Raw genomic sequence first — 22851 nt, forward strand, 5'->3', positions numbered from 1 at the left:
CGGGCAGCTCCTGCTCAAGAAATGTGTGCAGAGCAGTTCTTCGGGACAAACATACCTGGACTTCAGCGACAACTTCCTGCTCGTCTGCCTCGGCCAGAGACTTGATGTCACTCTTGCTGATCACGTTGCTGAAATCTAAAACGAGGCAGCATAAGTGCGGCTAGCTGTGCAACACACCAAGGGGACAACAATGTTCCTTGGCGATTCACAAAAGAGCGACAGTGCGAAGGAAACCATCAAGAACCGTTCAGCAGGAGAGCCTGGCCAGAAGGATGCAATTGTGCCTGAGACTGTGGCTACCCCGGGGGGGGGGGGGGGAGAAATGATTAAATAAAATACACAGGGGTAAACGAAGCAGCTTCAGATTTTAAACTAAAGTTCGCTAGTCAAATAATAGGAGGGAAATGAGAGGGGGAGGAGGGCCATTCCGCCAGCCCTGCAAAAGAATTATTTCCCCCCCCCTTCCCTCCCCATTCATTTTCCTTGTGTGTCTTTTTAGATGGTGAGCCCTGTGGGCAGGGACTGTCTTGTGTAACTGACTACATGGAAGCCACTCCGGGAGCCGTTTGGTTTGAGGAGCAGCATGCAAATACTTCAGATTAGGGATGCTGGAGAAATTTTAGATTTATGAGCTTGGATTCATTTCTTTATTTCATTTTTATACTGCCCAATAGCTGAAGTTCTCTGGGCAGTTCACCATGAAAATACAACGGCAAATACAGTATAAAAGATAATAGATTAAAACTACAGAATAAAAACACAACCGGAGTAAAACGGAGCAGCAGTACAGATATTTCTAAGAAACTGCGGAATCCGCTGTGGAGCGCCCCCCGCAGGCCACGCGGAGCCCGTGGACTTTCGGATGTTTTTTTACTTTCCCAAAACTTATGCATATTTATTCGTAGGAAAATACACAAGTTTCTGCTGAGGAAAAGTGGAATGCAATGGGGGACAATACGCTAAAAGTTACGTACTAAGGTAAATTATGTAAATTGTTATGAAACTTCTTACATAATTATTTGCATATTTTTCCGCATGCCAATTTTTTTTTCCACATCCATCTGTGAGCGGATGACAGAACAAAAGGCGCCTGACAATCCATGAAACACAGAGTGGATTTTATACAGTCCGACACCTCTACTTCAAATAAATAATATACTCTTGTCTGTCCAAGTAAAAGCAAAGCTGGCTGTGTGCTGCAAAGAACAGAATCTGTGTTGGGCAGAGGGCAGCATGCTGATAATGTCATCAATCATTTTCTTTCCTTTCTTTTTTTAAAAATCAAGTTTCCAGCACTTATGACATCTAGGTTTGAAAGTATGCTGGCAACGCTAGTGAAACCTCGGAGTTTTGGGGGTGCTGTTGAACCTGGGTCCAGAAATAACGGCCCAGAACAAGGGAAACGGCCATCGCTTTGTGGTAGAACACATCCATATGGCCCCAGGTTCACTCCCTGGCAAGGATGGCCAATAAAAATGGGGTCTCGGATAGCAGGTGATGGGAAAAGCTTTCTCTGCCTGTGACCCTGAACAGCCACTGCCATCCAGGGCAGATAATACTGGCTTATTTATAACATTTCTATCCTGCCTTTCTTCCATTGTGGACCTCCAGGTGGCCACACGTGGCTTCCCAGTGGTCTCCCCTCCAAGCATGGACCAGACCCAGACCTGCTTAGCTTCAGGATGGGGGCTGCCTCCTGTGCCTTCAGACCAGGCTCTGGGACCCCTGGACTCATGGCCTGTCTCTACATAAGGGACCTTTGTGATCACGCCCTTCCCCACAACCAGCCAAAGAATACCCCAGTCTTCTTAGTGCGGAGAAGGCCCTGGTTAAGGTTTAAGGTCTGCTAACAAGGTGTTTTTCCTTCTGAAGAACTATTTCCACAAATTACGGACAGGCAGCCGTGTTAGCGGCATGTTTCAAAACAAGTGGTTTATTCCTCTGCGGGTGCACAGGCCGTGCGGGACACCCAGAGGCCAGAGGGCATTAGCCCGCCCATTCCCGCAGAACCAATGGCCTGTGGTGGGCATTGTTACCCATAATAATGTGCAAATATTTATTAATTGAAAGTGTGTATCCTGCTTGTCTCTCATGAGAGAGGTCTGAGGCGGCTAACAAACACCACTTGGAAACACAATTAAAAGCAACAAAATACGGTATCAATACTACAGAGAGGAAAAAACACTGACTATAAAAGCAAAAAGGAGCAAGAAAAATCCAGAAAACCAGCAGCAAATTCACCTGCAGTCAGGTTAGCTAACTCCCAAATGCCCTCCTAAAGTGGCAGAAGTCTAAAGAGGACATTCCACCCCCACAATAATAAAATATATTATATAGTATTATTAATAATGTTACGACATCAATATAAATCAAGATAGTTTACAGCAAAGCAAAAAAAATCCCCAAACCACATAAAACCAAACAGATACCTGCCTCATGTCAATCTATCAGTTCTTTTGCTCCTGAGCCAAATTTTATTTATTGCTCTGAACATGTGATTTTTTTGTATATTTTGATGCAAGTTGGCCTGAGGATGACACAGAGCAGCGTTCCCAACCTCATGCCCTCCAGACAAATTGCACTACAACTCCCATCACCCACAGCCAGCATGTCTGGAGTCCATGCTGGCTGGGCACTATGTTGGGGGAGCCTGACGCAGCATCCCCATCTCTGCACACAATCAGCAGAAACAGCAGAAATGGGGTTGCATCGATGCTCACGCGCAAGGTAAAATACCCGCGCCACTGGACCGCCCAAGGAGAAGACACGAGGACACAATGATCTGGGAAGACCACACTAACTTACAAATAAAATAGGTGCTGTATTTAGGCCTCCGCAGCTCTTGAATGAGGTATTCTACATTTTCCTAGACAAGTAACAAATTAAAAAAAAAACATGTTAAGATCAGAAGTGAAGTCCCAAATCAGACAGGAAAAGCAAAGGTTTATTTTATGTAGGATTTCTAAGGACACTTGTGGGGGGAGGGAGTATTACTAGAACAATTCAGCAGCCAAGGAATCACTGAATGGGTGGATTCTATTGGGGAACTATTTAAATTGGCCCTTTATTCGGAACCATGAGGACTAGAAACTGTATTTTTAGAGAAAGGGCCTTAACTCAGGGGGAGAGCCCTTGCCTTGCACATGGAAGTTCTCAAGTTCACTTCCCAGCATCTCCTGGTAGGACTGAGAAAGACTCCTGCCTGAAAACCTGGAGAGGCACTGCCAAGTCAGAGCAGACAGTGCTTAGCTAGATGGACCACGGGTGCGATTTGGTATAAGGCAGCTTCTAGGATCCCCCGCAAGAGACCGCTGCAATGTCACCTTTGCTGGCTCTCTTGTGCACTTATTTACGCATTTCAGAACTGATATCCCACCCTTTCTGTATCAGTTTCAGGGCAGCTAACAACTAAAACAAAACAAAACCTCATAATGAACATCATTAATAAAACAGTATCAACCAAGCCAACAAACAAGACACCAAGGGGGGAAATAAATATCCTCCAATTTGGCCTCTGGTGCCATTAAACGCTCGAGAGCACAGGACCCCAACAAAGAGGTCAAGCATGTACATTTTGGAACATGGTCCCAGTTTGGGTGCCCCCACTGAGAAGGCTTTCTCTCTGGTAGCCCCCTGTTTATCCTCAGACAGGGGATCTGTTTGCATGGGACAACCACATCAGAGGAAGGAGTGGGGGGGGGGGCAGACAGAGAGAGAGAGAGAGAGGAGAGAGAGAGAAGGAGGCCGTCTCCCTTAGGGGAGAAAGGCAAAATCCCCAAAGGTGGACAATGAGAACCAGAGATGGAGGCAAAGGGTGGTGACGGCACAGAGCAGTCTCCCCCAACTAGATTTGGACCAGGCTGGGCAAGGCGGGCCTGGGCCTTCATGCAACACCTTACCTTGGTGGGCCGCAGAAAACAGATGGCTTTCAGGTGTTTCATGGTCTCCCGGCTGGCTGAGTCAATCCGCTCAAAGAGATAGACCTCCTTCTGTAGGATCTCCGACTGAGTGTACACCATACTCACGATACCAGTCTGCAAACAGGAGAGCCAAGGAAGGAAAGGAAACATCAAACTGATCCCATGGTGCTAGACTATCTCGTGGAACGCTCGAGGGGAGACGAGGGATTAAAGGCAAGGAGAGTCTTGGGGTCTGTTTCTGACTAGGCCAAGCGTGGGCAACGTGTTGCTCTCCAGGTGTTTTCGCCTACAACTCCTATTGTCCCTCACCACTGGCTGTGTTGGCTGATGGGAGTTGTAGGACAAAACAACTGGAGGCCACCCCTGGACTAAACCATACCTCAACTCAGATCTGGGTTATTCCTTCCCTCTCAGGATTTTGCAAACACAGTTTGAATTGACGCAGCACAATTATCCCTCTGCCACCAAGCACGTTTATAGAGCCAAGGATCAGCCCTAGAATGCGTGAACCGATAACTGAGACAGTGACTTTGAACATGGGCAAAGTGCATTTGTCTCTGCAGAGAAACTTCAGTCTGTCCCCTAAAATCTTGAGATTGCAACAGCCCTTCCATGGCTTGATTGCCCATGATTTGCTTTCAGCGTCTGGCATAGAAAACAATTAAAACAGACAAGAGAGCGCCTGAGCGTACACGGTGTGCGTTTCTATTACCAATTCATAGCCACACGTTTGGTGCAAAATGGCTTTAGATGCTGGGTGGGTCGATGGGGCGGGGGGGGGCATGTTAGAGGTTTATAAAAGTGAAGCAAGGTGTGGGGAAAGGGGTAAGGCAGATAATAGCAGAACTTGGGGTTCATCCAACGAAACTGAGGTGCAGGAGATTTTAAAAGCATCCTTGCTCCAGCTTTTATGGCGCGGAAGCTTAGCCAAACGAGCAGGCGTACTTATTATACCGGCTCAAAATCAAAGGGGCCCTTCGTAGATTTCCAGGCTGAAACTACTGCTGTGAGTAAACCAGTACTTAATCCCAACCCTCCTTCGTTGACAAGATGCACGGTTACTTTGCAAGGGCAAGCCGCCCGTTGCTCTCCAGATGTTTTGAACCGCAGCTCCCATAACCCCCGCCCATTGACCATGCTGGCTGGGGCTGATGGGAGTTGTAGTGCGAAGCATCTGGAGGTGGCCTGCCCCGAGTTAAAGGGATGGCATAACCAGTTCTATCTTTCGCCACCTCAGGCGCTCCTTGCCAAAACGGCTGGGCTGCTGGACAAGCTGTGCGCAGAAATCTGGCCCCCGAGCGTGGAGCTTCCTTGCGCAGGGAAAAGGGGCGCGCACCCTTTTGATCGACTCACCGTCTCCTTATCCATCAGCAGGACTTTCATGCCGGCCCCACTGTCCTCGATCATCTTCGAGATGTACTGCTTGACTGCGAACACCACGTTCATTTTCCCTTGCTTGCTTGGTGCTTCCGCCTCGGGACCCCTCGACGGCGCGGCGCGGCGCAACTGGCCAGACGTTGCAAGAAGGATGCAACTGACCAGCCTCCCCCCGCCCACTTCCCCCCCCCCTTTCTTTTTGCTTATCCAGGAAGCTTGCAAATTTCACTTCCTCCCTTTCTCTCTCTTGCAGCATTGGGAACTGTGGTTCAGTTGTAGCACGTGCTTAAACTACACTTCCCAGAAACCTCCGCTTTGAGGTTTCCGCGTAGCGGAGAGAAAAAGACCCATCTGCGTGTGCGCGTGTGAACAGGGGCACGCCTGCATTCAGTCCAACTTTGGCTTTGGGTTGGGAGGGGGTAGTTTCACTGGAAGGGATTTTGCTGCAGCCCCAGGGAGGTGGGTGTTGCTCAGTCGTTCAGTCGTGTCCGACTCTTCGTGACCCCACGGACCAGAGCACGCCAGGCCCTCCTGTCCTGCGCTCTCTCCCGGAGCGTGCTCAAGTCCATATTCATTGCATCAGTGATGCTGTCTAGCCATCTCATCCTCTGCCGTCCCCTTCTCCTTTTGCCTTCGATCTTTCCCAGCATCAGGGCCTTTTCCAGAGAGTTTTCTCTTCGCATTAGGTGGCCAAAATATTTCAGCTTCAGCTTCAGTATCTGTCCTTCCCATGAGCACTCAGGGTTGATTTCCTTCAGGATGGACTGATTTGACCTCCTTGCAGTCCAGGGGACTCGCAAGAGTCTTCTCCAGCACCACAGTTCGAAAGCATCGATTCTTCGGCGCTCAGCCTTCCTTATAGTCCAGCTCTCACAGCCATACGTTGCTGCTGGGAAAACCAGAGCTTTGATTAGACGGACCTTTGTCGGCAAGGTGATGTCTCTGCTTCTTACTATGCTGTCTAGGTTGGCCATAGCTTTCCTCCCAAGGAGCAAGCGTCTTTGAATTTCATGGCTGCAGTCACCGTCTGCGGTGATCTTGGAGCCCAAGAAAGTAAAATCTGTCACTGCTTCCATTTCTTCCCCATCCATATGCCAGGAAGTGATGGGGCCAGATGCCATGATCTTAGTTTTGTTACTGTTGAGTTTCAAACCAGCTTTTGCGCTCTCCACTTTCACCCTCAACAAGAGGCTCTTGAGATCCTCTTCGCTTTCTGCCATTAGGGTGGTATCGTCTGCATATCGGAGGTTGTTGATAATTCTCCCGGCAATCTTAATTCCAACCTGTGATTCATCCAACCCGGCATTTCTCATGATGTACTCTGCATATAGGTTAATTAAGCGGGGTGACAATATGCAGCCTTGTCGTGCTCCTTTCCCAATTTTGAACCACTCGGTTGTTCCATGTCTGGTTCTTACTGTTGCTTCTTGACCCTCGTACAGGTTTCTCAGGAGACAGGTGAGGTGGTCTGGTACTCCCATCACTTTAAGAATTTGCCATGGTTTGTTGTGATCCACACAATCAAAGGCTTTAGCGTAGTCAATGAAGCAGAAATAGAATTCTATTTTCTGGAATTCTCTTGCTTTCTCCACGATCCAGTGAATGTTGGTGATTTGATCTCAAGTTCCTCTGCCTCTTCGAAACCCAGCTTGTACTTCCGGTAGTTCTCGGTTCGCATACTGCTGAAGCCTAGCTTGTAGGATTTTGAGCATCACCTTGCTGGCATGTGAAATGAGCGCAATCGTACGGTAGTTTGAACACTCTTTGGCGTTGCCCTTCTTTGGAATTGGAATGTAAACTGACCTTTTCCAGTCTTGTGGCCACTGTTGAGTGTTCCAGATTTGTTGGCATATTGAATGCAGCACTTTAACAGCATCATCTTTTAGGATTTTAAATAGCTCAGCTGGAATACTGTCGTCTCCGCTAGCTTTGTTGTTACTAATGCTTCCTAAGGCCCACTTGACTTCACTCTCTAGGATGTCCGGCTCAAGTTCAGTGACCGCACTATCATGGCTATCAGGGACATTCAGATCTTTCCTGTATAGTTCTTCTGTGTATTCTTGCCACCTCTTCTTAATCTCATCTGCATCTGTTAGGTCCCTGCCTTCTTTGTCCTTTATCATGCCCATCTTTGCACAAAACGTTCCCTTGAGATCTCCGATTTTCTTGAAGAGATCTCTAGTCTTTCCCATTCTGTTGTTTTCCTCGATTTCTTTGCATTGTTCATTTAAGAAGGCCTTCTTGTCTCTCCTTGCTATTCTCTGGAACTCTGCATTCAGTTGGATATAGCTTCCCCTTTCTCCCTTGCTTTTCACTTCCCTTCTTTCCTCAGCTACTTGTAAAGCCTCATCAGACAGCCACTTGGCTTTCTTGCATTTCTTTTTCTTTGGGATGGATTGAGTTGCTGCCTCCTGAACAATGTTACGGACCTCCGTCCATAGTTCCTCAGGCACTCTGTCTATCAGGTCTAATCCCTGAAATCTATTCCTCACCTCCACTGTATATTCATAAGGGATATGATTGAGGTCATACCTGAACGGTTTAGTGGTTTCCCTACGTTCTTCAATTTAAACCGAAATTTTGCAAGAAGCAGCTCATGATCTGAGCCACAGTCAGCTCCAGGTCTTGTTTTGACTGACTGTATGGAGCTTCTCCATCTTTGGCTGCAAAGGACATAATCAATCTGATTTCGATATTGACCATCTGGTGATGTCCATGTGTAGAGTCGTCTCTTGTGCTGTTGGAAAAGAGTGTTTGCTATGATCAGCGTGTTCTCTTGGCAAATCTCTATTAGCTTTTGTCCTGCTTCATTATGTACACCAAGGCCATGCCTGCCTGTTATCCCAGTGATTTCTTGACTTCCTACTTTAGCATTCCAATCCCCTATGATGAAGAGGACATCTTTTTTTGGTGTTAGTTCTAGAAGGTGTTGTAGGTCTTCATAGAACCGATCAACCTCAGCTTCTTCGGCCTCAGTGGTTGGGGCATAGACTTGAATTACTGTGATGTTGAATGGTTTGCCTTGGATTCGTACTGAGATCATTCTGTCGTTTTTAAGATTGTACCCCAGTACTGCTTTTCCCACCCTTTTGTTGACTATGATTGCTACTCCATTTCTTCTAAGGGATTCTTGCCCACAGTAGTAGATATGATGGTCACCTGAATTAAATTCACCCATGCCTGTCCATTTTAGTTCGCTGATTCCCAAGATGTCGATGTTCAGTCTTGCCATCTCATGTTTGACCACCTCCAGCTTACCTTGATTCATTGATCTGACATTCCAGGTTCCTAAACAATATTGTTCTTTACAGCATCGGATTTTCTTTTCACCACCAGACACATCCACAGCTGAGTGTCCTTTCGGCTTTGGCCCAGCCGCTTCACTCTTTCTGGCGCTACTTGGAAATACCCTCTGCTCTTCCCCAGCAGTATATTGGACACCTTCCGACCTGAGGGGCTCATCTTCCGGCGTCATCTCTTTTAGCCTTGTGATACGTTCCATGGAGTTTTCTTGGCAAGAATACTGGAGTGGGTTGCCATTTCCTTTTCCAGTGGACCACATTTTGTCAGAACCCTCTGCCATGACCTGTCCGTCTTGGGTGGCCCTGCACAGCATAGCTTATGGCTTCACTGAGTTACACAAGCCCCTTCGCCACAACAAGGCAGTGATCCATGAAGGGGCAGGGTGGTGGTGGTAATACAAATAAAAATATAATAATACTAATACTAATAATATGGCTGCATTAGAAGGCCTATTTTGCTGTAGAGTGGGCATGGTTGGGCACCTGTCATTCAAATGTTTTAGAATTCTAATATATATATATATATATATATATATATATATACACACACACACACACACACATTTAAGTTTTCAATTAAATTCATTGTTTTGTTTGCTGGTTGAAGATTTACTGCTGTTTGGGGGAGCGTTGAAATGTGTCATTGTATGGTTTTTATATCAGATTTGTTTTTAATGTTGTGAACAGCGCCCTGGGATGGAGGTTGGTTTATAAATGTAAACAATTAATAAGTAATAAATAATATCAAGATCTTCTGGATTCAGCCACAGTTTCTTCAGGAGTGTTCGACAACTGCCTCCTTTACAGGATGCCGGGACCACTCCCTTAGGGCGCAATCCTATGCATGCTTAGGCAGATAAAAGGCCTACAAATCCCAGCATGCCCCAGGCCTTTTGTCTGTGTGAGCATGCATAGGATTGTGCCCTTAAAGAGGAGTTTAGGACCACCTGGGTCCCCTTCTTGCCAGATGTCGTCAGCCATGAGGTGCAAAGGCCAAGGAGAGATGTGGTTGGCCGTACTTTGCCAAGCATCTCATCCACATTTCAGGACCCACATACTTAAAAGCATCCAACGATTCAGGACCAGACAGGGCTCTGGAGACTTATACCAACTGCAGAGTCTGAGTGGTGGCAGAGACAGGTGATATTGCCCTCAAAATGTCTAGCAAATGTGTCATGGCATGCTACAGAGAGTCTCGCCATATCATAGTCAGGGCCCTGTCTTAAAAGGCCTATAAACCGCTTGGCAAAGCACCACGCCTAATCCAATACCACAGTGGCTTCTTCAATGGCTTCTCATTTGAAATTCCACAGTGCTCCAACAGAGGGCATGTTGGGACTGGCAAAGGAGCCCACTGGCTAATCTTTTAAGGTGCCATGAGGCCCTCCGTTGAGTCCACTCCGTGGAGAATCGCTCAAGTCCTATCTCAACCCCTGGTGGTGTTTCCATGGGCAATTAAGGTTGCAATCCTGGAGTCACCCCCATTAAACGCTGTAAATGTACTTCTGAGTAGACTGTGTAGGATTGTGCTGTTGAGTGGTTTTGACTTTTACATGCAAAGCTTGATAAGCAGAGCTTATCTTCAGCTCTACACAGAACTGTCAGAGAGTGTACATTTTGTACGTCATTACCATTTGACCTCACTGTTTACAGATTTGTTCTCCTCTGCATCCATTTTATTTCTCCCTTTTGGAGCCTCCTCTGGTGGCTGAGGATGATGTGGACTCTGGTTGATGGCAGCTTCGGCCACAGTAAACCTCTTAGATTTGAAGATGCCAACAATGTGATGTGGCTGCAAAAAAGGCCAACACTCTTTTGGGCTGCATTAATAGCAGCATAGCTTCCAAATCCCGGCAAGTACTAGTTCCCCTCTACTCAGCACTGGTTAGGCCTCATCTGGAGTACTGTGTCCAGTTCTGGGCACCACACTTTAAGAAGGATGCAGACAAGCTGGAGAGGGTTCAGCGGAGGGCAACGAATATGATCAGGGGACTGGAAACAAAGCCCTATGAGGAGAGACTGAAGGAACTGGGCATGTTTAGCCTTGAGAAGAGGAGACTGAGAGGAGATAGGATAGCACTCTTCAAGGACTTGAAAGGCTGTCACAGAGAGGGGGGCCAGGATGTCTTTTCGATCATCCCAGAGTGCAGGACACGGAATCACGGGCTCAAGTGACAGGAAGCCAGATTCCGGCTGAACATCAGGAAAAGCTTCCTGACTGTTAGAGCAAGACGACAGTGGAACCAAATGACCTAGGGAAGCGGTGGGCTCTCCCACACTGGAGGCATTCAAGGTGAGGCTGGACAGCCACCTGTCAGGGATGCTCTGACTTGGATTCCTGCATTGAGCAGCAGGTTGGACTCGATGGCCTTGTAGGCCCCTTCCAACTCTACTGTTCTATGATTCTATAAGTCTTTATTGTTTCCACATGTAAAACATAATACTGAGCCACAAAGGCATCTCTGTAAACATTCAGAGCTACCAGCCTACATAAGTTTCACCAACCTGCCAAAGCGAGTCCTTGTTTATATCGATGAAAATGTCAGCCTAGTGTGTGGCTGCTGTAAAAAAAGGCAAACTCCATGTTAGGCATAATTAGAAATAAAATTGAGAATAAAACTGTCAATATCATACTGCCCCTAATACAAATCCATGGTGTGACCACACTTGGAATACTGTGTACAGTTCTGGTCACCATACCTAAAAAAAGATATTGTAGAGTTGGAAAAGGGCAACTAAAATGATCAAGGAGCTGGAGCAGCTCCCGTATGAGAAAAGGTTACAACAGCTGGGCTTGTTTAGCTTGGAAAAAAGGAGAGTAAGGAGAGACATGATAGAGGTCTACAAAATTATGCACCGTGTGGAAAATGTGCAGAAGGAGATAGAATCATAGAATAGTAGGGTTGGAAGGGGCCTACAAGGCCATCAAGTCCAACCCCCTGCTCAGTGCAGGAATCCAAATCAGAGCATCCCTGACAGGTGGCTGTAAAAAAAGAGGTTTTTCTCCCTCTCTCAAAATACTAGAACCCAGGGTCATCCCATGAAGCTGATGTGATTTAGGACAGATCAAAGGAAGGACTTCTTCACACAGCGCATAGTTAAACTAAGGAACTCGCTACCACAGGATATAGCGATGGCCACCACTTTGGATGGCTTTAAAAGGAGGTTGGACAAATTCCTGAAGGAAAAGGCTATCAATGGCTACTAGTCCTGATGGCTATGTGCTACCTCCAGTACCAGAGGAAGTAAGCTTATGTGCACCAGTTGCTGGGGAACATGGGTGGGAGGGTGCTGTTGCACTCGTGTCCTGCTTGTGGGTCAACAGCTGGTTGGCCTCTTTGTGAACAAAATGCTGGATTAGATGGACCCTTGGTCTGATCCATGTTTTTATATCAATTTTGTTGCCAGAGTTTTTGTATTACGGACATCTTTGCTCTGTTCTAAATGCATACGCTGTTGCATGCTGCAATGGAGCAAGAGATCTCTCCAGGGGTTTGGGACCTACTATGAGTTATTTATTATTGTTATCCTGAGTGTTTCACTATCCAGGCCTGTTCTGTCCCAGGTGGTAATCTCAGACAGACAGGGTTCTAGCCCAAGCAGTGGGTTCTAGGCAAGAGTTTGGCTTCTGGGCATGGAAAGCCAAAATTCAGTCCCCAGTAAGGCAAAGCAAGGCTGAGTCCAGTTTCCAGTAAGGCAGGAGAGCCTCTGGCCTGTGGGCCTGAACCCTCCAGAGCGCGTGCTGGAGCTCGAACGTCGCCTTTCTGTGCTTTGTTTTGCCTTGCCAGAAACAGAATCTTGCCATGCACTGCATCGTTTTGCCTTGCTGCGGGGAGCCTCTGACCTGCGGGGGGTTGGGAACCTTTGCAGACCCCTCTCTGAGCCCTGGAAGGGGAGAGGAATCTCCATGTTAGCCCCATTCTGTGATCAGAGATAAAAGGGGGTTCTGTGTGCCGCTCCCCTTTGCAAGGGGGGGAGGAGTTGAAGGAGTCGGCAGGTGCTTGCAGGACCGGCTCCTTCAAGCACCCGCTATGTCCTTTTCTACATGCCGAGAACGGTATGGAGCTCCGTGCCTCTGTCAACATGGAGAAAAGAAACATGTGTGGGGCCAGTTGATGTCATGGGGATGGGTGGGGCTTTGGGATGGGGGCCCACCCCCTTGACATCACCTGGCCCACTGGCTTGGTCCAGGGAGCAATCTGGCCGCTGGACCAGAGGGGTTGGCCGCCTCTGCAGCAAGGCAGAGCGAGGCCCCGCAGAATTCAGTTTCCAGTAAGGCAAAGTGAGGCAGGGCAACGTTCAGTTTCTGGCCGGGCAAAACCAAGCCTGAGAAGGCGAAGAGGACGTCCCAGGAAGCACCCTGGGGAGCTCCATGTGGGCCTCAGGCTTGGGGATTCCCACAGGCAGGCTGAAATGTTGCTTCAGCGACAGGCAGGCCAAGGGTGAGACCTACATTGGGCTTCTTCAGCAAAGCCCGGGCGCTGAGCTCTGCCTCCGCCAGGAGCAGCCCTCTCACAAGCGGGCCGGCCTGCTTCAGCTGCCCTTGGCCCAACAGCGTGTGGGAGGCTATGGCTTCTGGACCAGGCCCAGCCATGCGGCTTCCTCAGGCAGGGTGGAGAGGCAGGTTCTGGATACGGAGGGGCTTCCGGGAAAGTGGGGTCATCAGGGGTCGGCATGGAGGGCAGCTCCCGCTCCAATGCTCTTCTGCATCCACGGCCCCCTCCGGTGAACCTGGGGAGTCTGACCTGGAGGGTCACGGCAGGTCGCAGCTGACCCCTGACTCCTCCGAGAAGGAAGAGCAGGGCTGCAGCAGTTGCCCCCAAGACATCCAAATGCCTGCAGAGACGTTGGACCAGCTCGCTTGTGGCAGTGCTCCGCCAGTGGCCCGGGCGGGGGGCAGACCGCCTCCTGACACCCCCCCTTATTCCCCCTGGGGCAGAGGCAGTGATGTGCCACGCCAGAGATCCAGAGCGCCCCTCCCAGCTGTACAGAGTCTCCTGACCCAGTGAGCTACGCAGGAGTGGGGCAGGGCAGGGCAGGGGGATCCAGTATCTTTACTCGATCGGGACCTAGCAGTACGCTGGGGCGGGGGGGAGCAACCAGCTCCAATGCACGCTCTCCACCTTGGCCTGACCGGTGCTGCACCACCCCCTGACACGGGTTCTGCCTGGAACTCCCAAGCTCCTGTCCCAGCACCAGGCGCAGTCTTAAGGTCCTTGCGCCCCCCTTCCAGGGATCCGAGAAGCAGACACCCCACGCCTGCAGTTTATCTGGTTCCCGGACTTTTTAGCCCACTTCTTCCTCACTTCCCATTTCCGAAGAAAGACAGGATGGGCCTGTCAGAGGAAAGGATGCCGCAACGGATCCTGCAAAGCAACGAGTGGCACCACCAGAACATGACCAAGCGACTTGCCCTGGCTGTGCCGTGGCTTGGAATGCCCGAGCCCCATTCCCTTGGAGACGGTTGGACCTGGCAGCCGCAGCAGCAGCAGCCTGAGCGAGGAGCAAGAAAACCTCCCCTCGGCTGCTCAGTGGGAGAGTCTGAGGTTTGACCCTCATCCCTGCAGCCCCCACATACAAAAAGCAAAATCAGCGGAGGACTCTCTGAGAGTAACTGTGTCCCAGCGTCTGACAAATTCTGCGTGCCTCTGGCCCATCGGCCATTTCCATTTGAAGTGCAAGCATGGTCTAGAAGGGCCCCCAGAAAGGTTCAAGAAACCGCCTTTGCTCATTTTTAATCTTCTGACATTTGGGGATAGGTGCACTATTCCTGGCACGACACAACTATATAAAGAAGGGTTGAGCATGAGAAATCCAAGCCACCTTCACTTCTACGCCGCTTTTTATTTTTGAAAGGATAAATCCTGCCTTTCCATGAAGCAACACTCTCTCCCTTGCTGTGGAAATGGCGCCTTTGCTCCCTCAAGGCCGGGCTTTTGCTGCGCCTACCTTCCTCCGTGGATTGGGTCCACTCCTCTGAATAATTGTGTTTCAGCCTTCCCCAGCCTGGGCTGCTCCGGAGGTCTTGGGCTACATGCCCATGCTGGGTGGAGACGATAGGAGCTGTAGTTAACATATCTGGAGGGGGGCCGGTTTCAACAAGCTGCCCAAACAGGCCATGTGGAGAACTTGCAAAAAACCCGAGGCTTCATCTCCATATAATTTCCCAGATTTGATTCTAGGCTCAGCTTCCCTCGGACTTCAATTCCATGTTTTGCTGAACCTTCATATGGACATTACAGCTACCCTACAAGCGAGGGATGCTTTCATCTGGTCCTAATTGCATCTTGTGCTTTTCTGGGGGCTAGTTTGATTCAGAATGCTTTCACAGTATCTGGACAGCATTTGCCATTTAATTGGTGCTTTGTTCCCTTGTAAATGTTTTTATAACGTTGTTAGTGATATGATTTTTATATAAATGAGCCCACAGCGCCTCCTGTCTCGACAATCATTTTCTGTTATGGTGGAAAGGAATCTATAAGCGTCTTTCGTTCACGTGGCAATTAGAACTGATTTACTAGCCGTGAACTATCAGACCTGGAGGTAATCAATGCAATATATTTTGCATATATTATATATGCCAATTTGGTACACAGAGTGAAGTGGAGCCCCATCCCACCTCTTTTCAAGTGGGCCGTGATGGCGGACATGTGTCCTGTTTTACAGAGTGTCCCGGGGCCAGGCCTACCGTTAGGCGAACTGAGGTGGGTACCTCAGGCGGCAGATGCCAGGAGGCGGTAGCGAGGCGTGAGGAGAGAGCGGTGTCTGCCACGCAGCCCTGCCCTGCAGCTCCGAAGCCGGACTGCTCACTTCGGACAGCAAAAAGTCTTGAGGTGGCCCTGGCGAGGGCACATGAGCACATTTTATGCAAATTGTCCTTTTTTGGTTATGCATTACCTCTTTGGGGGGACATTGTGTAAGCGGCTACCCTAGTAAACATACTACTTTTTATTTTCTCCCACTCCAGGCACTGTTGCTGTTCGCAATACATGGCTGCGCTAAAAAGACGAAGAAAAAGCCCACAGTCCACGCATCATAATTAATTTTGCTTTTATTCCATCCCACGCAGAACTGCTGCAACTCCAGCCGATGAAAATGGCTCATGGCATCCTACAGTCAAAGAAAGGAAGTCTTATTTGAAACAGCACATTGTGAATGATACTGGCACCTTACGGAAGCTAACTGGATTCCCTGTGTACTTATAAATAAATGGGCAAGGAACAAAACAACAGCAACACCTGACACCGTTTTATGACGTCTTTAAGACCAGCCCATTTCAGATGGCAGAAGCTTTTGTGGACTCGAGTCTACATCATCAGATGTAGACCAAAAATGGCAAGCAGTGGGGTCAAATGGCAATGAAATACAAAAAGGACAGTCATTGGTCACAACACAATCATCCTACCATTGCTAGGCAATGCTGTTGCTACTGTTGTGAATCACCATTGTACTTAATATGCCCACGTTTAAGCTTTAATTGAACTGCCACGCACTGTCTGTTTTGCCCTTTGAGGCAAAAGAATGGGCGATTCCTTCATTAACAGCCTTCAGCCAAGAACACCGACGTGTATTCCCTGAATAAATAAAATACATTATAGTTTAGAATTTACGTCCTGGCCTGAGGACGCTGTACGACATTGAGGCTCAGGGTGGGGCATCCTTTCAGGTAATGTCACGTGGTGCCAAAGGGCCACAAACACAGGCTGATTTGCACAGGAGCTTCTGAAGTCTAGACGCTCCTCTGCAAACTAAACTCCAGTGTCATCGTGCCCTGTGGGCTGGGCCATAAATTCTGCATGCGGCGAGGGCAATAGGCTCAGCAAAAGGCCTGGCCTTGCCTCTTCCTTGAGCATCCTGGCGTACCAGCCATCTGTTCATGTGTCTTTATCCCCTTGCACTCCAGTCCCTCATCCTCTTTATGGCACTCCTCCCATTTTGCCTTGAGGCCACTAACAAATCCACATGATCTCCGCACCCATCGCCAGCTGTGCCGATTCGGGGACAGCGCCATAATCTCTGGCCTTTGGGTTCAGCTGATGGTACACTGCAAAGCTGTAGCGTCCGTTCATTATAAGGTGGTAAATACTGGGTGGTAAGATGTGTGACAGCCATAGCGGGAAAGGCAGATTAAAGGACCTGGGCAAAGTCGCTCTCTCTGGGTGTCTGCTTGTCCTACTTCACAGAGGATAGTCATAGAATAATAAAATAGTAGGGTTGGAAGGGGCCTACAAGGCCATTGAGTCCAACCCCCTGCTCAATGCAGGAATCCAAGTCAGAGCATCCCTGACAGGTGGCTGTCCAGCCTCGTCTTGAACGCCTCCAGTGTGGGAGAGCCCACCACCTCCCGAGGGAATTGGTTCCATTGTCGTCTTGCTCTAACAGTCAGGACGTTTTTCCTGATGTTCAGCCGGAATCTGGCTTCCTGTCACTTGAGCCCATTATTCCGTGTCCTGCACTCTGGGACGATCGAGAAGAGATCCTGGCCTTCCTCTCTGTGACAACAACTCAAGTACTTGAAGAGCGCTATCATATCTCCCCTCAGTCTTCTCAAGGCTAAACATGCCCATTTCTTTCAGTCTCTCTTCACAGGGCTTTGTTTCCAGTCCCCTGATCATCTTCGTCGCCCTCCTCTGAACCCTCTCCAGTTTGTCTGCATCCTTCTTCAAGTGTGGTGCCCAGAACTGGACACAGTGCTCCAGATGAGGCCTAACCAGTGCTGAGTAGAGGGGAACTAGTACTTCCCGGGATTTGGAAGCGATGCTTCTATGAATGCAGCCCAAAAGAGCATTGGCCTTTTTTGCAGCCACATCACATTGTTGGCTCTTCAGCTTGTGATCGACAACAATTCCAAGATCCTTCTCGCTTGTCGTGTTGTTGAGCCACGTATCCCCCATCTTGTAACTGTGCATTTGGTTTCTTTTTCCTAGGTGCAGAACTCGGCATTGATCCCTATTAAATGTCATTCTGTTGTTTTCTGCCCAGCGCTCCAGTCTATCAGGATCACTTTGAATTCTGTTTCTGTCTTCCAAAGTATTAGCTATCCTGCCCAATTTTGTGTCATCTGCAAATCTGATCAGCATTCCCTGCGCCTCCTCCTCCAAGTCATTAATACAAACGGGGAAGGGCACTCTCATTTGAAAGCTGCCTCTGTTTGAAAGACTGCCTTGTCCAGGTCCAGTTTAATGAGAACCCTAGGAAGAGAGGGTAATGGGGACCTTGAAGGTTTACAGCAGGTGGGCAGCAGACTGAGTGGCCACACAGATCACCTGCTCACGGTCTTCTCCGCTCTATGAGGTGTGTGGTGTCCCTGTTTAAATCACGGTCATTATGTCTCAGTTTGCATCTACACATATCCACCTAGTGCCTGAATTTGTGCTTTTCCTCCTCCCTCCCAATCCCTTTTCCTTTTGTGTAGTGTCTGTTAGATTGTAAGCTTACAGGCAGGGACTGTCCTATTTCTTATCTTTGCAAGTTGCTCTGGGAGTCTTTTTCGCTGAAGGGCAGGATAAAAATGCTTTGAATAAAACAAATAAATTATGCATCCTGCTGTGCCTGGCGCCTAACACCTCTCAGTTCAGGTGGAATTACACAGCTACCCCTTCCAAGGAGTCTTGGCATGCAAAAGGTCCCAGGTTCAATCCCTGGCAGCATCTTCAGGTATGGCTGGTAACAACTCCCACCCCTGATGCTCTAGAGCACTGCTGCTAGCTGGTGTGAATGCTGAGCTCGATGGACTGATGGCTCAGTAGAAGGCAGCTTCCTATGGCCCTATTTAAATTAGTCCTTTATTCAGAACCATGAGGACCGGAATCTTGCTTTATTTTTAAGGGAAGCAACGCACGTCAGGGGCAGAGCCCCTGCTTTGCATGCTAATGGTCCCAGGTTCAGTTCCTGGCACCTTCAGTTAGAGCTGGGAAAAAGGAAAGGGAAGGAAAGTTTGGGATTTGTGAAACAGCCTCTTTGCTCACTCATTGCCTGAAACCCACAGAGGCTGTATTTCTCCAGGAACCTGGATTTTTATTCTGATCCTCCCCCCACCCCCGACAGTTGGAAATGCGTCACCTCGAGTACCCGCCAGCATTTTCCCCGTACCTCCCTCCCCGCAACAAACAGAGTGTAAACAGCTTAGCTGGTATTGATTTGTAGCAGAGAGGCTGGCAAGCAAGGCCTCCCCACCCACCCCGCATCACCGCCCTTTGCACAAACATTGTGGTGGAAACAAACCCCCAGAGTTTCATTTAAAAAAAAAAAAGGCCAAGAAAACAAAACTCAATCCAGTCTCATAAGGGAACTGGACTTGCATAGCACAGACTTCCCTTTCTTTGCTGGACTTTTCTGCGTCCCCAGAAATGATAAACAATCCTTTTGTCTGGGTCATAAACAACGGCTGGGCGAGAACAAAAGGAGCAATTCACTTTGAGGGTCAGCTGAGGGGGCCACATGACTGCCCCCCTCCTAGCTTCCTGCTCCCACTGCTGAATGAGCTGCAGGCCATGGGCCAGTCAAATGTGGCCCCATTTTTATTACTTTAGCATCGCCTTCCCTAACCTGGAGCTCTCCAGCTCTGCTTTAGGGAATGAAAGAAACCAGTTCAGAGAGCTAGGATTCATTTCCAGGTAGAGCTCCCCATGGCTTAGCACTAGGATCAGGACCTATTGGTCAGTGCCAGAACTATCCTGGGAGTTGTGAGGAAATTGAACATTTGAAAATAAAGACTTTTTTTTAAAAAAAGTGCACGGTGGCTTTCCTTCACTGCTGGAGAAGCTCAACCAGCCTTCTGTGGGAAATGGGGAAGCCCCGCCCTGCTTCATGGCCTCTGTACAAAGCCTGAGCCCTCATTTTAGAGACAAGTCACTGGCTCAGAGGGGACGAGACCTCCGGAGATATGCGCTGGCCAGATCTTCCCTAAACCAGAGCTGCAGTCCAAAACATCTGGTACCAGGTTGGGGAAGAATGCTCTAAACTTAACCAAGAAAGCACCCATAGGACTGCAGCTTTCAGCAAGCCATTATTTTATAGCCTCAGAGCTTTATGAGTAATTGGGGAGACAATACTGACCTACCTTGCAAGGCTGGCGTGAGAGTTACTGAGGCTATTTATTTAGGCCTTACCCCCTTTTTTTTTTGAGAATCCCACCCTTCCTCCAAGATTGTTAGGGTGACATACGTTGTTCTTTCCTCATAACAACCCTTTGAGGTAGGTTAAAGAGAGGGACTGACCCAAGGATAGTACGGCCGAGTCCTAGACCTGGTTCAGACAACACAACAACCCAGAGCATGGATTGTCGTTGAATTGTGGGTTGTTGTGTGAACCCAGTCACATTAACAACCATGATTTCTTAACTATGAACAACCCATGAAGAGAAACCATGGTTTGTTGTTGGGTTGTGAACTCTGGGTTGTTCATGGTTAACAAACCATGGTTTGTTGGCACAGCTGGGTTCACATGACACAACAACCCACAAATGGGCCAAATTCCATTTCAGAGAAGCTCTTGGGGGCCACATTCCAGTGGTGGGTGGGCCCAAAGGCAAACGGGGCGGGCCCAGCATATTTTACCTTACAGCTCTAACTGCCAGTAACTCAGCCTCAGAAGAGGCATTTCAGTCCTCTAGATCTGGGAGAAACCATGGAAAAGCATCCAGCGATTGGTGATTGGGGGAAGGGTGAGTGGCCACCTGGGGGTGGGACAGACGGAGCCCCCAGCTGGGCCAGATTTAAAAAAAAACTTTTTAGTTGCAAGGTGGGTCAGATTTGGCCTGCAGGCCTGAGATTCAGTGCTGGCACAGATAATGCAGAAGATAAAGGAGGGAGGGAGCTTTCGTGGGGGTACAGCTCACGCAAGGCCTGGGAACAGAAAATCCACGGTGCAGAAGACCCGACAAGGGAGCTTTGCTAGCTGGGCAGAGGACTACGGATCAGAATGAAAGGAGCAGAGAGACTAAGGAGATGGGGAGCCCCCGCCCTCCCGAATTCAGCACCTTGCTTAGAAATAACCAGCTGTGCGTCTTCAAGTGAACACAAGCAGAACCCCAAAGCCAAACATTTGTGGATGTCACAGGCCTGCAAAGACTCTGACCCATCCCTGGCCTTCTAATTCCACACTTCCAGAGCTCCAGCCCGAATGATCCCATCTGCCCCAGGATATATTGATTATCCCCTGCTGACACTAGTGGCTCAGAGGGTCTCTGGGGCCAGTGTTTGATCTACAGATCTGGTGTGGAGTTGGAAGGGGAGGTCCCAGCAGCCATGTGGTTCCCTTTCTGGGTTGTTTGTGGTTAACAAACCATGGTTTGTTGGCGTGGCTGGGTTCACACATCATGACAACCCAGAATCAAAACCCAAATCTGGGTTAGTGCTATGTGTGAACCAGGCCAGAGTCTCTGAGAAGGAAAATGTGAGAGCTAGTGCAGCGTAGTGGTGAGAGTGACGGACTGGGAGATGGGAGATCTGGGTTCTAGTCCCCACTCGGCCCTGGAAGCTCACTGGGTGACTTTGGGCTAGTCACAGACTCTCAGCCCAAACTGCCTTGCAGAGTTGTTGTTGTGAGGATAAAACAGAGAGGAAGAGGATAATGTAAGCCGCCGTGGGTTCCTTGCAAGAGGAAAAAAGGTGGGATATAAATGCAGTAAATAAATAAAATACTTCGCGAAGTCAGTGGATTTTAATATCCAGGGCCAGGAAAAGCACAACATGGTGCCACTGAAACAGGTGCCACTGTTTTCTGACAAACTGGACAGTGTTCACAAAAGCTTCTACCAGAGTACATTTGTTTGACTTTAAGGTGCCCCAAGACTTTTCACTGTTTTTGCTGCAATAGACTGACACGGCAGCCCCTCTGGAAATTGTTTTCCTAAGGAGACCTGTCCTCCTTGCCTTTCGGAAAGATAACACAAACGCCATAAGCTGACCCTGTGCATATTCCGCATGCTTCGCCTGTCAACGCTGCTGGCAGCCCACGACTGAGAGAATGCGAGGCACTCAGCCGCCCCTGGATGGTACGGGACGTGGCGTCCTTCTCCTCGCACAGGGCCCAAGTGCCAGGGCGCTGCCCACGGGCTCATTGTTCCTTGGAGCCTGTTGCTTCTGAGAAGCTGTTGGCAGTGACAAATATTTTCTATGATTTCACAGCTGTGGTTGGAAATTAGCCTTTCAAGCCAGCATGAGGAGATAATAGCCACTGAAGCCACATCCTCCAAGACGTTCCATCACAACCGTGACAATCTGTCGAGGACATCCTCTTGAAAGTAGCCAAGATTTACAGTGTGGGAACATCTGTGGAATTCTCTCTCTCTCTCTCTCGATCCACCAAAGTCTGGGCCTGGGTGTTTTCAGGAAGCAAAGTAAGCCTTTTTATTTCAGAATGTTTTGGTTTCTGGGAATAATTTGGCTGTGCATCTGTGTTTATAACCTACATTTTCCCATGCCATCTACATGAAAGATATTTTAGTACTGCGAACTATCTTGGAGCCTAGGACTGGATCCAGACATAGTCACACTTAGAGAAGACCCATTGAAATCAATGGGATTGATTAAATATGACAAAGTCTGGATTCAATCCATAAAGATTAGGTTGGCTATACATTTGTACTGACCGGTCCCCACTGGATGGCCCGCTATTCCATGTGATTCCCATGCGACCCATACTGATCTGGCTTTAAAATAGTGCTAGAAAAGGTATGTGCAGGCAATTCTACAGTAGAGTGTAAGTATTTCCAGTCCTCCTAGGCAGTGAGACTTGGATAGAGGGGCCTTTTCCAAATGGAACGTTCAACAGATTCACCTTATTTAATACAAGCCACTACCTTCTTTGCAGCTGGGGATCAGACAGGTCCAACTTCTAACCCTGTGGTTTGAAGAAGCAGCTTGAATATTACAAAACTTCCGTGTGTTTTTAGTGATGGTTTTGCAACTAAAAAGCAAACAAACTAAAAATAATATAATTGAAAAGCCCAAACTCATGTCAACTATGTTATTCCTGAATCACGTTTCTTTGATTAAATTTAGCAGGTAATTCAATTCAGCAGTCTCTCCAACACAAATTCAGCCTAACAGTTTATTCCTAGATATATTTTTTTCAATTTTTTATTGTGAATTTTAACAAACCAAACCAAAAACATAACAAAACCAAAATAATAATCTAGTTTATTCCTAGATATGCTTCCAGGACAAAAGTTGTCCTGGACACTGTGGGCTTGTTTGTATGTTATTTAAACCACAGTTAAATATATTTAAAACTAGCACGTGCGCTCA

The 22851-nt window shown here is 48.4% G+C and overlaps 1 protein-coding gene across 5 annotated transcripts in view; it reads right to left on the reverse strand.

Annotated features, from left to right (window-relative positions):
• Positions 1–5481, reverse strand: part of VPS45 (vacuolar protein sorting 45 homolog) — a 43973-nt gene extending 38492 nt beyond the window's left edge. For 4 of the 5 annotated variants that reach the window (XM_084823874.1, XM_084823877.1, XM_084823876.1 and 1 more), the window contains exons 1-4: positions 5274–5481; positions 3900–4034; positions 2806–2866; positions 56–135 (exon numbers count right to left, since the gene is read on the reverse strand). In XM_084823874.1, the coding sequence (XP_084680000.1) occupies positions 56–135; positions 2806–2866; positions 3900–4034; positions 5274–5366 (369 nt within the window). In that variant the 5' untranslated portion in view covers positions 5367–5481. The remainder of the gene's footprint in view (positions 1–55; positions 136–2805; positions 2867–3899; positions 4035–5273) is intronic. The other variant, XM_084823878.1, reaches the window with a different exon arrangement.
• Between the last annotated feature and the right edge of the window lie 17370 nt (positions 5482–22851).

This window comes from Heloderma suspectum, chromosome 17, assembly GCF_057233095.1.
Source record: "Heloderma suspectum isolate Gila_16-S chromosome 17, 16-S_ref, whole genome shotgun sequence".
Lineage (NCBI taxonomy): Eukaryota > Metazoa > Chordata > Lepidosauria > Squamata > Helodermatidae > Heloderma > Heloderma suspectum.